At 42.4% G+C, this 13,938-nt stretch overlaps 1 protein-coding gene across 4 annotated transcripts in view; it reads right to left on the reverse strand.

Annotated features, from left to right (window-relative positions):
* The window catches only part of dip2bb (disco-interacting protein 2 homolog Bb), a 38,803-nt gene that overhangs the window by 11,768 nt on the left and 13,097 nt on the right, over positions 1–13,938 (reverse strand). For 2 of the 4 annotated variants that reach the window (XM_069539108.1, XM_069539098.1), the window contains exons 2-22: positions 12,840–12,911; positions 11,126–11,278; positions 7,599–7,724; positions 7,155–7,484; positions 6,724–6,870; positions 6,527–6,547; positions 6,016–6,135; positions 4,694–4,891; positions 4,361–4,452; positions 4,053–4,163; positions 3,836–3,959; positions 3,503–3,612; positions 2,886–2,988; positions 2,718–2,782; positions 2,115–2,208; positions 1,908–2,027; positions 1,692–1,806; positions 1,391–1,530; positions 651–787; positions 471–551; positions 200–327 (exon numbers count right to left, since the gene is read on the reverse strand). In XM_069539108.1, the coding sequence (XP_069395209.1) occupies positions 200–327; positions 471–551; positions 651–787; positions 1,391–1,530; positions 1,692–1,806; positions 1,908–2,027; positions 2,115–2,208; positions 2,718–2,782; positions 2,886–2,988; positions 3,503–3,612; positions 3,836–3,959; positions 4,053–4,163; positions 4,361–4,452; positions 4,694–4,891; positions 6,016–6,135; positions 6,527–6,547; positions 6,724–6,870; positions 7,155–7,484; positions 7,599–7,724; positions 11,126–11,278; positions 12,840–12,911 (2,587 nt within the window). The remainder of the gene's footprint in view (positions 1–199; positions 328–470; positions 552–650; positions 788–1,390; positions 1,531–1,691; positions 1,807–1,907; positions 2,028–2,114; positions 2,209–2,717; positions 2,783–2,885; positions 2,989–3,502; positions 3,613–3,835; positions 3,960–4,052; positions 4,164–4,360; positions 4,453–4,693; positions 4,892–6,015; positions 6,136–6,526; positions 6,548–6,723; positions 6,871–7,154; positions 7,485–7,598; positions 7,725–11,125; positions 11,279–12,839; positions 12,912–13,938) is intronic. The other 2 variants (XM_020086624.2, XM_020086623.2) reach the window with 1 other exon arrangement.

The following is a 13,938-nucleotide window of genomic DNA, read 5'->3' on the forward strand; positions in this document are numbered from 1 at the left end:
CTGAATGAAGGGTTGCAGGGTTCATGTCTAAAAACAGCTTTAATGATAAACACATCCAGTTGTGCCGTGTTTGAGTCGGCTGGGTTTCTATGTACCACTAGATGTCAGTAGGGATAACTTCATAAGTCACAGTTCCCACCACAGAAGAGCTCATCATCTCTCCACACAAGAAGAAGAATTAAGAAGAATTTCTTCTCACCTCCCCCGGTACACAGTCTTGACAGGCTCCACGGCCAGAGCGGTGGCCACCAAGTCATCAGCATTGTGTCTCCGCCCGCTCACCATCAGCAGACCTTCGATCTTCCCCACCACGAAGATCAGACTGCCCTGCACAGAGCGGGGAGCACATAGAGTGTGGTCATTACACTATCGATTGTACAGATCCATTTGAAGATCGAGAAGGGAGGATGGTTTCCAGGGCGGCTGGAGTTACCACAGATGCCGTATTGTTATTAAAAAGTCCTACTTACTGGGCCAACAAAGCCCAGGAGTCCAGACCGCACAAATGGAATCTCTCCGATGGGAACTCCATTACTGTTCACTGGTATCACCTGAACACAACACAGACACAGGACGGAATTATAACACAGAAAAATCCTCAACTCCTTATTTTACGATCATCGCAGGCAGGTTTGAGTTTTGACTCATACCTCAAATGTGTTTTTTGTGACTCCAGGCAGACCATAGTACATGTTCCCTCCAGCACGAGAGTTGATGATTATCTCTCCTATCTCATCTGTCTTACACAGCTGAGGAGGCCCGTCAGGCTTCACAATGCACATCAGAGCTGGAGACGACAACAATTAGACAATACTGATGGTTTTGTACTTTTCAGCCCAGTTTTCAATGCACACACCATCATGGTTATCTAGAGGCCAAGAGATGTTGAGGTGCACAACTGAAAGCTGATGTTCTGTACAGTGATCCTCTGTTGAGGTTGTCAGGTTAAAAGACTTACGGGAGGAAAGTAAATGTCCGAGCTGTGTGATTTTTGAAAAGAAAGTAAATATGTAGACTATAAAACATGCAAAAGACTTTGGAACAGCTGTTTTTAAATGGTGCTATATAAATAAAGTTATGATGATCATTGATTTTGTTATAGACATAAAAGCCAGAAAACTCTTTAAAAATGTATGTGCTGCATTTAATCTGTGATGTCTTGTAACCTCACGCAGGCTCAGTATTTGACAGAGTAATAAACAAAGTAAGAGCTTCATCATTATCAACATCATCATGGAAAATGTGCAGATTTTCTGTATAATTTACGAAGCATACCATGATTTTTTGCCAAAGAAATCTTAAGTTATGTTACAACATATAGTTGCTCATTGTGATATGTCAGATTTCACCTCAAGCGCCTATCTTTATGGATCTTTCCTTCTGCTCTCACCTCCAGGCATGACATGACCCACGTCTTGCACAGTCAGGGCAGAGTTCTTGTCTTCTGTGTTGACCCTGATGACACCGTGGCTCAGGCCGCCCATGGAAAGAATGGCACGGGCAGGGAGGGGTGCACCCGGTACTCCGGGTCTACACAGGAGAGAGAGGAGGTTAATCAACAATTCCATTCATCCCATCCATCCTTCTGATCTCATGCACATCACAACATCAAGTATGTGTGTTGTGCATTCATTCATTCATTATAAAACTTTTAGAAAAGAAAAAAAGGGAAAAGTGAGTTAGTGTTATACCTTCGTATAGCGACCGTCATGGCCTCAGGGGAGGTGGCACAGGGACAGATGACCTCAGGCTTCAGCCCGTGGGACTGAAACACGTTCAGGAAGGCATCACAGGACGAGACCGACCCTGAAGAGTAAGATTAGGTGGATTCAGTGTGTTGCATCAGATCTGTACATTTTGATAACGTCTTTATTTCACAATACGTTATGGTCATGTGATGTACTCACAGGGGTTAGCACCGTCAGCAACAATGAGCATCCGTAAAGAAGCGAGACTGGTGTCTCTCTGATCCCGATGAGCCATCATGGCCCAGTGTAGATCACGACACTTCACCAAACCTATGCGAGCTGCTCGGAAGTATAAGTGACATTCCCAATGTTTAATACATTTCTTTAATCGTTGCTACTCAAGCTGAGAAATCAGCGTAATTTTACCTTTGTGGATGTGGACCCTCTGTACCCAGGAGAGGGGACAAGCCTTCATTACTGCGTAGGGAACACTGATGGTGTGTATCCTGTTCATCACAGCCTGGAAAGAAAACATAAAATAAAATGAAACAGCTACAGTATGAAAGTAAGACTTGAACACATCATCGTAGAGGCCCAAATGATGACATTAAATAAACTAAAGACTAAACCCTACTTTCAACAGACAGTCCATCTATTGGCTTAGTGACAATAAAAACTAAAAACAATGCTAAATACTATATAATGCTGAATCATTTCAATAAAAAAACAAAAACCCTAAGACTACCATTATTTCTACAAACATCTCTTTACAGAGCTCTTAAAATAAAAGCAAAGAGTCTAACAAAATAAATCACCCCAAATTCCTCTTTCTTCTTAGGCCTTAGTATTCACTGAGGAACACAGGCTGCTCACGAACACCCTCCATCCTTCTCTGGTCTTGAGCCCTTCAAGCTGTTGCCATGACAGCCCCTCTACCCAAAATTCATGATTACAATAAAAAAGTGTCTTTCTTGAGTGAGCTACCCCGTCAAATGCTCCTCAACATAAAGTACTTCTACACATGCTCACCGTGAGAACACCATGCCACAGGCCCATATCCTTTTTAAAGTCCAGCACATTCACTAAAGTTTCCCCTGAAAGGGAAGAGCGACAGAGGTGACGTCAGACTAATAACTGAGTTAATGAAGAATCCATCAGGTCAAGGCATATAACGACACTGTAGGTCTGTGTGCTCACCCTCGCAGTAGTTGCAGGCCTGGGTCAGTGCTTGGCAGTGGGTCAACATGGCTACTTTAGACACCGCCACACCCACAACCGTGCCTTCTTTTCTCGCCTTGTACTGAACAAAGAAGGAGACACAAGAGCATATGAGTACATGGGCAAACACAAGCACACTGGTCTGTTCATATCACATCTGGACGATGGAATGGTAAAGTTTTAAAGCTCCCAAAAAATAAAATTAGCTTCTATTGTGATCCAATACAACAGCCTGTTTTAGTATTTTTTCATCTAGTGCACATATAGACATATAAAAGATTAATTGGGCCATGTACAGGAAATTCTTTTCGAGATTTTGAGAGTTAAGTAAAATTATTATAATTATATAATTATTATTTTATCCTCATAATATTATGACATTTTTCTCATAAAAATAAATTTCTTCTAAATTAAATCTTTATTCTCAAAGTCTAAGGATATTCTGTCTTCAAAAAGGCCCAAATACTCCATACAAGCATATGTAAAAAAAGAGTTTTTATCAACTTAAAGAAAAATGTATTATATATATAAGCATATAGTTGATAGTTAATACAGTTCAACATTATAGTCCAAAAATACGATGAAACCACAGTAACCTCTATATATGCAGGGTCAGTGTTGGCGGTGGGGATGTGAGGCTGCCAGTCTTTGGAGGGTTTGGTCAGGTATTTGGAGTCCGTCACAACCCACTTAAGTCGAGGCCAGCCTAACAGAGAAAGGCATCAGTCAAAATAAACTATTTCAAAATAGTCTGAAATTCACCTGTAACTTTTACTGTAAGCCATTACACATATGCTTAACATTTATAGCTGCAGTATTTCACAAAAGAATTAGACTGTTTTTATTTTTACTGGATAAACATCTTTGCATTTTGCACATTTTGTATTGAGGTGATTCTGAAATTCCAGGGACAAAAACAAGTCGCTGACCTTTGAATTGCAGAATTTCCCCTGTGGGTGTCTTGGGTAGACCCTTCAAACAGATCTCACTGGTCAGAGCCAGACCAACACCACAGCTGCCCAACAGGAAGCCCACCTGACTGATACCTGCGTCCTTTAACGCACCACACAAGAAATCACACAATTATCACAAGTATATATATTCACAACTATTTCTGTGTTGTAATTCCTCTGATGGTGGTTTTACCTTGCGAGACAGTGGAACCTCAATAGGTACAGGAATAACTTCAGCCAGAAGGCAGCCGTAGAAGGCCACCCAGAACATCCCAGGGTCACTGTTAGGGTAAACCAACGCCACCTGCAAAGATATTCAACTTGACATTTAGCTTTTGTGAGTTTATAAAGATGAAAATCTTTAGTGATGCAAACCCTGTAGATAAAGCAGTCTTAGTAATCTTCTTGCCCACGAGTACCTGAAGTTGTGATCCTCTGTACTGTATGACTTTGACAGTATGTGTGATTATCTCCTCTATGCTCGTGTGTGTGCTGTCTCACCCTGTCTCCAGGTTTGAGGATTTGCTCGTTCTTGGTGCCCAGCTTGTTCAGGAGGGTGTACGCCAACTTCACACTGCGGCTCCACAGCTTCCCTAACAGACAGAAGGTGGACAGGGGAGGTATAATCTAAACAAAAAAGAAATCTCATGGCACAAAATATATACAGCTCCATTATACTGAGATTGAGAGAAATATCTTGTAACACAGCAATATTAGTTTTCAGTACAGAATGTATGACTCCTATCATTTTGATACAGTTAACTTGACTTTGATTTGACACTGTGAACATCTTTCCGTGGCTTCTGCATATGAAATAGTAGTCGGTTGTCTCACCATAAGTCAGTGTATAGAGCGGTCTGCCTGTGATGTCAAGCGCAGTGAGGGCGGGGCTCTTCCCCTGAGTGGCCCCCCAACGGGCCAGTGCTGCCTGCAGGGCTGGGGGCCAGTTACTGACCACGCCCAGAGGCTCTCCTTTCACAGGCATGATCTGACGGCCCTCCGGCTTGGGTGTGTTTGGGTCTGGCTGTGGCACTATGACAAGAGACAACAGAACATGAGGTCCAATATATATGCCAGAGGATTAAAGTCACTGTTGGTCTATACAGTCAATTGTTTACAACCTTCTATCTTCTTTGACTTTCTCTTGCTATTTAAACATATTTAATAAAAACATAATAATAACGATATGGCTGGAATATGTATGAAAATGAGTGGAATTGAGGATGGAGTCGAAAACTGTAGAGGAAATCGCAATGGGCCAATTAACACATTCATGATGATAATGCCTCATATTTGATTCTGCCTTGTGTCTGTTTCAGCCTTTTATCGGACATTACATGGACTTTGTATTGGGGAGCTGGCAGGGTGACATCAATTTAATGCCTGGTTAAACTCATTCACTGACATATGCATTCACACATACAGCTCCTATTGGTAATGTCTGGCAAAATTCAGGGGTTGCAATACATGTCTGTACAAAGTGGGACAGCCTTCATGTGACTGTGCTGCTCAACGTCTCTATGACTTACTAAAGAGAGAAGATGCATATGTATTAATGACTTACTAATAATTATAACACTGACAGAAAGCTTTAAGTATTTATAAATAACTTCTCTGGCTGACACATTGAAAGAAACCTTTTCTTGAGAAATAAGAAATTAAAATGATTCTGCTGTATTTTTAACATCTAAATCAGCTTATATGAAGCCTAGTCTGCAGCAAGGATTTATTTTGTTGTGAAAGCCTACAACACCATCTCTGACCCCTTCTCAGTGGCTTTGCTGCTTGCAAAAAGCGCCAAAAACCATAAGCCTTTGATGGCCGCAAGCTAGGCACGTCTTCGCTGAGGAAACACGCCGACAGCTGCAGGAGCACAGGTGCTGACAGATACTTTCCAAGAACACAACTAAGTCACCAAAACAGGAGGACAAGGAGGCAATAAGCCAGTTGAAGTTGGGAAACTTTGTATGAAGCATGTGTGTTTAACCAGGTGACGGGTCGGCGTGGAGATAATTGTGGGTCAGGTCTGGTACGGAGCTTTGTGGCTGCAGGTTTGTAAAAATGGACTCTGCTTATCGCTCGACCACCAAATATTAACCTAAGTACTGAGGAATCTTGTGATCACAGTGGTCGAAGTGTTTGATGAAGAAGCGTACCTTCTACTATCTCCTCTGCGTCGTCGGTGAAGAACTCACTGAGCGGGGGCCTCTTCGGCCTCTTCAGGGTGTTGAGAAGCTGCTGGATCTTAGTGGACACTCTGCTGTTCACAGGAACCCCTACAAGCAGCGACAGGACACAGTCACACAAAGTGGTTCATAAACACAGTGAAATCACTACCTGGTAAAACGTCTTCCCATCTCACAGTCTGCTGCTCTTCATCCCACAAGAGAAGATACTGTAGAGATTTGTTGACATAAGTTTGTCTTGAATTGATTGTAGTAATTCTCAGGGATGAACAGCAGCAGGCTCACATTAGGTGGAAACAACACAAGGAAAACACGACGAGAAGTGAGGGTGTTTTTGGTTTGGGGTCACACGTGCAGATTTATTTTATGTTGTGTTTGTTGCATTTTTTTTTTCTATTTTCATTCGTTAAAAACAAGAGGGCGAGTACGGGTGGAACAGCAACATCACAGAGGGACATTATATATTAAAGAGTTTCCTTACTCTGCATATTACCTCTTCCTACTGTATCAGCCAGTGAAATAAACAAGTGACAGGGTGGAGAAAGAAAGCAGTACAGTCTGATTAATGATATGTCATGGTTGGAGGTCAGCACTTATTGAGAAGAGAGAAGAGCACACACACACTGCTCCTGCAGAGACACACAAACTAATAAAAAAACATTGTGGGGTGGCCGTTACCATCCGCAGTCTCCATCATGCTCGAGCGGCTCTGCCCGCGGCTCATACCCCGGACCACGGCTTCCGAGGTCAGGTCCACCCGCGGGCCTCTGGTTGGAGGGGCCACAGCTGTAACATCTGGAGGAGGGGCGCTGTTCTCTGAGGGGGCTGCAGGGGGAGCAATGGAAGAGGGTGTGATCAAAGCTAATCTTATGATTCCACTTACTTTAAAATACTACACACTGGAATGTTTGGAAGGTATTTGTACGTGCTAGACTCCAGCATACACATAAACATTGTTTGTGTGCTCATTTTTCTGGTACATTTAGCTTTAATTAGTTATTCGACTTTGTGACCACGCCTGCATCTCCCGATTGCTACTGTGCACTGCCTCCAATTCCAATTTTGCAATGGAAACTGCTGAACTAATACAATAAAGAGCAGCATCTCACCAATGCGAGTGTGAGCCAGCATGTCTGTCACAGCTGCGGTGCGGGGCTGGTGCTGCGGCTGAGGCTGAGGCTGGTGTTGGTAGTGTGGCTGATACAGAGGTTGGTACTGTGGTTTGTACTGGGGCTGAGGCTGAGCTTGGCTCTGAGGCTGCGGTTTGGCCTCTCCGTGGGACAGGGTGGAGGAGGCCGAGGACGAGGTGGAGGAGCCCTGGACGGAGCGATTGATCCAAGCGTCTGGGCTCTGCAGGTTGGGACTGATCAAGTTCTGGGGAGCGACCAATGATGACTGCCTGCGCACAGATGTCTCATCTTCATCATCTGATGAAGAGTCTAAATAAAAGAGAAAGAAGTATGACTTTCTGGCTCTTCATTCCTCTGGTTAGAGGTCAAATGTGTCTCTAGACATGTCTCAAGAAGACAGAAGGATTGTCCTCCCTCTCCAACCTGGTGGTGTCCGGGTTTCAATAGGAGACTGGACGTAAGTGGAGCGCCGCTTGGTGGGCATGGGCAGTGCCATCTTCTCCTCCTTATGTTTAGCCAGGGCAGCTTGTACTGCCTCAGTATGGATATCTGCACAGACAGAGAACAATGCACACTCTGGGTTAGGGATGGCTTTGTTCTGGTGGCTTTGGATCTAAATCAAAACAAGGAAACCATGAAATTAACAATAATTAAAATTATAATTCACTCAGCAAGAGATACTTACCACAACACAAGGGTCTGTTTTTATTGAGAGATTTTTTGCTATAACCCAAAGTGTGTTTTTTTGTCCTTAATGTTTAGAAATTCAAATTGCAATGTATTCCCAAATGGTGCTTGAATGTTGCTGTTATTTGTTTGAATTATTTCACTGATCTGTGAATCATCTAAGTCAGTTGATCCCAAATCAACATCCAGAAGTCTATTCTCTAAAATGATCAAGGCTTGGGAACTAACTAAGTAACTGAATGGATCCTCCAGTTGAAATACAGGTGACAAAACCAAAAACTGCTGGGCTATTTTCCTTGAATATATAAATTCTATAAAAAAAATTGAAATTGAAAATCAAGTAAACTAAGACGGAGGGAAAGAAATTACTGATCTGCTCATAGATTCAACTGGCAGTTATGTGTTGAAGGTAAACATTGCTTTTTGTGATGATAAGAGATTTCACTTCTGGTATTTTTCAACAGCAGCATTTAAGTTTTGATTCAGTCAGCTTTTATTAAAGAAGACACAGCATATTAAAATGTGAAAGAAAATTACAGCTGAAGAAATCAGAAGAAAATCCTAAGAGGTTGACTGTTAGCCCACACACTCTCCTCCACATGCACACACACATACACACAGTAATAAATGCAGGGATTCTCTCAATTGATGACACCCACAAGCACAATGAGCACGTGAGCAGCCACACATTCAGACTGCAAAACAAAACGTGCAACAAAAGCCCACTCGCTGACAAACCCCATCTATTAACTCTGGGGATATTATTTCCATTCAGACATCAACACATTTAAATAAATAATCGCGCACAGCTCATTAAACTGCAGCAGTGGGGACCATGATTACATAACTGAGCTCTCTGCTGAGCAGATTGCTCAGAGCTAAATCATCTTCCCTCATAATGGGCCTCTGTCCACTCTCACACACACACAGGAGCATCAGGAGATGCTGAGTCCTCATACATGTCTGGGAGAACGAGGGCCGAGGATGAGGTGTGTTTGATGTAACATTGTCTTTCTTATGTGCCTCTGTGGTTTACTGAATTTGAGTCAGTGGAAAAGCAGATTAACCTCTGGTGAGTCTCTAGAAACAGAGGCATCATTTAAACAGTGTATTTTAGAGAAGTGGTAGAGTCAGAGTAAGAATAACTGAAGGAAGCTACAGGAGATGGGAAGCAACTAAATGACAGTTGCTCTGCACTTTCTCTGCAGTGATAAGCTCTTTAATTCCCCCTGTTTCTTATTGCTGCAGTGTTTTATCATCTCTCACTCTCTTTGCTTTTAGCAATGTGGTTCAGTGTGTCACTTGTTGGTGAACAGAAATTACTCTGAATTACACTTAATAGAATCAGAATCAGAAATACTTTATTAATCCCCGGAGGGAAATTCAGACTTTGGAGCTTCCCAGAGAATGGATGGATGGATGACTTTGGTGATTCCCGGACCTTTCCTCTAGCGCCATCATGGGGTTGGCATGTCTAGACTTTAGTGAAACTCCTTGACAACCAACATATTGGATGGATTTCATGAAATTTGGTATGGAGCGTCATGTTTGCCTAATCCAGATGAAAGGTAATCACTTTGGTGATTCCTTCACTTTTCATAAAGCACAACAATAACACACTGTTGTGTTAACCTGTAAAACCACTTTCCCAACAGCTCTACAAATAAGCTAATGTAAGCATGCTTACACACAAAGCTAAGCTGATTAACATGGTAATCATTATACCTGCAACAACACGTTGGCATTATTGACATGAGCGTTTAGCTGATGTAATGTAAGGTTGATTCAACCCTATGATCATTTTTGTTTCCATTATTTTGGTCAAGCCAATCAATCGTCAGCTCAAAAACACATTTAAATGTGCAGTATGTCTTTAGACAGATCAAATGTATCATTTACTACATATATCATCGTGCAGCAAAATGATATTTACTCCTACGTTATGAAAAGTCAGTTAACTTTTAACTACTAATATATGGGAAGTAGTGAATGAACAGGGAAGGGAGGGATTTCAGACACTTGACCCGATAACCTTCCAGTTTCCAGTTTTCAACAGTCCAGTTGAAGCGGTGCAGTTCTACTGCACTTGAACTGTACTACACAGTGGACACAGTAAAATGGAAGGCACACTCATTTTATGATAGATTGCTATTCATCTCTCTCGTCCTTTTCGATGCTGGTCTCCTCCAGGTCATTTCTTTCAGCCATCAGTCCTACAAAAATACTTTTACACTGAACTGTGGAGGCCCCAGAAAAAGCTGCACTACTTTATTTCAGTACATTTCAGCACAGCCCCTCCTTCCTCTGTCATTTATTGATCAATTGTGCCTTGATTGAGTTCCTTGGAATTACACCCTGTTGCCTTGTTTCTAGTCATCTTTCCCATGTGTTGTCTGTGCTTGTGGGTGTCTGTTTGGGCGTGGGCTCCTGTTTTTCCTTATTCATCTCTTCACCTGAGCCTCATTGCCTAATCTTCTCCTTAAACCAGATCCAGTATATAAGAACCGGTTCATCCCACAAGACTCAACCCAGATTGTCAGTGGCACACACGCTACACCCGCTTTTGTCACTCACTTGGGAATTGTATTACTCTACTTGCTAATACCTGTTCTGCATATGATCACCTGGCTCCCTGTTACTGTTTTTGGACTCAACTATCTGTCGGTTTAGTCTGGACTCTGGAACCATGACATCTGGAACAATCCTGTCTGTCTGGTTTATATTGTGCCGAAGTGTGAGGGGGGTTGCACATCCAAAAAGGCGAGCAGGAGGAGAATTCCGAAACCAAAACAGCGGAGTATGGGCCGATCTGGAGGATGGTGGCTGAGTCAGTTCAGTAGACACAATAACTCTTCTCACATGCTCTTTCACCTCTGCTCTACTTCTGTTTTTCTTTAACCTCGCCAGCGTCAGGTTTTCCCAACCACATCAGTATTCCCCTTGTTCTCCACACAGCCTCCTCACACATAGCCAGGCAGTGACATCACTCTGCTTTCACAGAGCGAGGCTCTTCACACTGAAGGACACACACACACACATACACACACACACACACACACACACACACACACACACACACACACACACACACACACAGACACACACACACACGATGTAATTTGATTTGAGGACTGTAAACTTGTCATAGGATACTACATGTACATTTCAGTGACTGGTGCATCAGAGGTGTTTTACATTTTGGAGAGAGTGAAGCTGAAGGATATTTGTGTCTTTTTTCTTGTGATGTTTGAGTTCTTGCTGACCTGATCTGTAACGGTCATCCCTGGTTCCTCCGCCCCGATGTGTTCTGCGGGAGCGACGTTCTCGGTACCGGGATGAGCTGGACGGAGGAGGGGCGTGGCTAGAGGACGAACTGGGAGGGGGAGGCACCACGTCATTCTGAGGGGGCGGCTCCACTGTGAAAGAAAATAAAAGGTGTATTAATAAATAAGTAAATGGATAGGAATAGCTTTACACTGTAACTTGGCTCTCCGACAGTGTAATGTCAGGATACGCTGCCTTTGCTTTCAACACAATGTCAAAGTTTCCTGAAAAGATATCCAGCAGACCTCAAGAAGCCAAAGAGCTTCACTAAACATTCATACTTCATTCAGAAGCAAAACGATATGAAATGTTTTAATACAAAATCAGAGAGATGTGTATTTGTTGAAAAGAATGACTTGTTGTCTTGCTTTAAAAAAAACAGACAGTGAGTTGACTTTTATCTTTCTGCTCTTTTTGTTCTATCAAATATTTGTTTTATTGTTGTTTTAACGATGAAAAATGGTATCGATAATACATATTGATATGTTTTATCCCAAATGTATTTCAAATACCAGTAAATGAATAAAAAAATAAATTGCAACAATAAATGGCTCATTGGAATTTAAGTGTATAGGCTACTTCTGTTACCAGGTATATGTTTTGTTTATATATTTGTTATTATATGCAATACTGTGTGGTAAAAACTGAGTCATGCAAACCAGTCCCAGCTAAAGAACTGCACAGTACTACACCAGCCAATAATCTCAAAGGGACATTGGCCAAATTCTATGTACTGAATGTAAGTTGTTTGATAAGAACCAAGGACCTCAGACTAACAGTGCTTAGTGGTTTGTGGCTTCTCTAAGAGCCCTACAGAAATAAACCAGCACTTCATTAGTATTTATGTCCAATAGTAAGAGGTAAGGACCAATAGGAGGCAGCAGTGAGCATCATCTAGTCATCTACCAGTGACATCTAGAGAAACAGCCACTACAGATCATTTACTGTAGTTTCTGTGTCTAAATCACACGTCACACAACAATCATAAAATGCAGTTAGGTTAAGGTTAAGTTTCTAAAGTACATTAACAGCGTGAGATCGAAACTGACAGCAGACAGTCCTCTGTTTTTGTGCAACCCTGTCACAGACACTGACAATCGATGAGAATCAGAACCAGACAAAACATTACTCTTATCGGTTTTACCATAGTGCTTTCTAATATCCAGAGAAGAAAAAAATAGAGAGTTTGCTTATATTGTCACTATATTGTCCACTATTTAGTGAGTTTGCTATTTTGTCGTGCCTTACATTCATGCTGTCCGAATGTATGGCGAATTTTTTCATCTTATATAGAGGGCTCATCGTTTCCCACAATGCATGGTGAAAAGTAGTGTACAACCGATGGTCCCAAACCAAGCAATGTATACCATCATGCATTGCGCTCTAGGTTGAGAGACGAGAGGAGGGAGGACAGCAGGAACAGCCCGACCTGTTGTACAGATGTAAATATGTGCAGAAGATAGTAATTCTTTGTATAAAATAAACATTTTGAAGTAATTGTGGGATTTTCTAGGGGCCGACGTTATTCTTGTTGTTGTACATTATTACACTGCGACAATGATGTTGTGTCTGAAAGCGTTTTTGCACTATAAGTCACTATATAGTGAAGTAGGGGTTAGTGGGTGATTTCGGACACAGCCCGTGTGGGTTTACCTGGAGTGTGGATGACATAAGGAGCCAGGAGTTTGGTCCTTTTCTTCTCGTAGCCCTTCTGTGTAATGTCACCTGAAAACAGAAATATAATTTTTACAGACTGATTATGAAAAAGCAAAGTTTTAAACACAACACTTAAATGAGCAACCTCTTGTTGTCAGTCTTTCCCCATTCCACATTACAAGCAGGAACATTTGGTTTTTCTTGATAAAACACTCCACGGATTGACAGTGAGATCATAGCTAAAAGTGGTAAGAAACGAGACTCATTCAAGTATTCTCTCCATCATTTGATGATGAACTCAACACCTCTGGACTGATCTACTTTCTCTGATGTGTGTGAATGAGCTACATCACCACCTGTTCAAACACAAGAATGATCATAGAGGAGGGAGAGAGCAACACAGAGGAGACAAACCGGTTAAAAAAAGAGAAAAACAACAACAACAAAAAATGAATCAACGAGGATAGAGATGGAAACACAGATGGACGCAGGCATCTCCAGAGATGGCCGATGGCGTCAAAGATGTGGATCAGTTCCAGCCTCAATTATGAAACGAAGGGAGAAAAACAGGGCTAAATTTGGAAACTTGCGGAAGTGTGGGCAGGAGATGGGATGATTCAGAGACGCAGAGAGAAAAAACTGGCGTGAAGGCTGAGGACAAGAAAGGTGGGAGGCACGGAGATACAAAGTGAATGACGAGAGAACAGAGGAGAGAGAGGTGAGGTGACAGAGGACAGAAGAGGAATCCTAAGCCTCAAGCGAGCGGCGAGAAAAGTGTCCCTCCTGTGTCTCTCTCCTGCTGACAACCCATCTGCATCTTACCCCGCCCCACCAGACCTGACCCAGGCGGACTGGGTTTTCGATGGCCCTGAAGCAATGCAGTGAATTGGCCAAATGTAGGTGTGGGCAAAGCTGTGAGATATTCAGACACACACTAAAAAATCCACTCACTTAGTAACCAATGATGATTCACTGAGAGAGTGAGTCTCCCACCATTGGCAGCTCTCAAACCTCTCTCCACCATTCTCATACTGAGACTTACAGTATCTACTGTCAGAGGGTAAAGTGAGAACAGAACCTAAAACCAGTCTGACAT

This window comes from Paralichthys olivaceus, chromosome 2, assembly GCF_024713975.1.
Source record: "Paralichthys olivaceus isolate ysfri-2021 chromosome 2, ASM2471397v2, whole genome shotgun sequence".
Classification (NCBI taxonomy): domain Eukaryota; kingdom Metazoa; phylum Chordata; class Actinopteri; order Pleuronectiformes; family Paralichthyidae; genus Paralichthys; species Paralichthys olivaceus.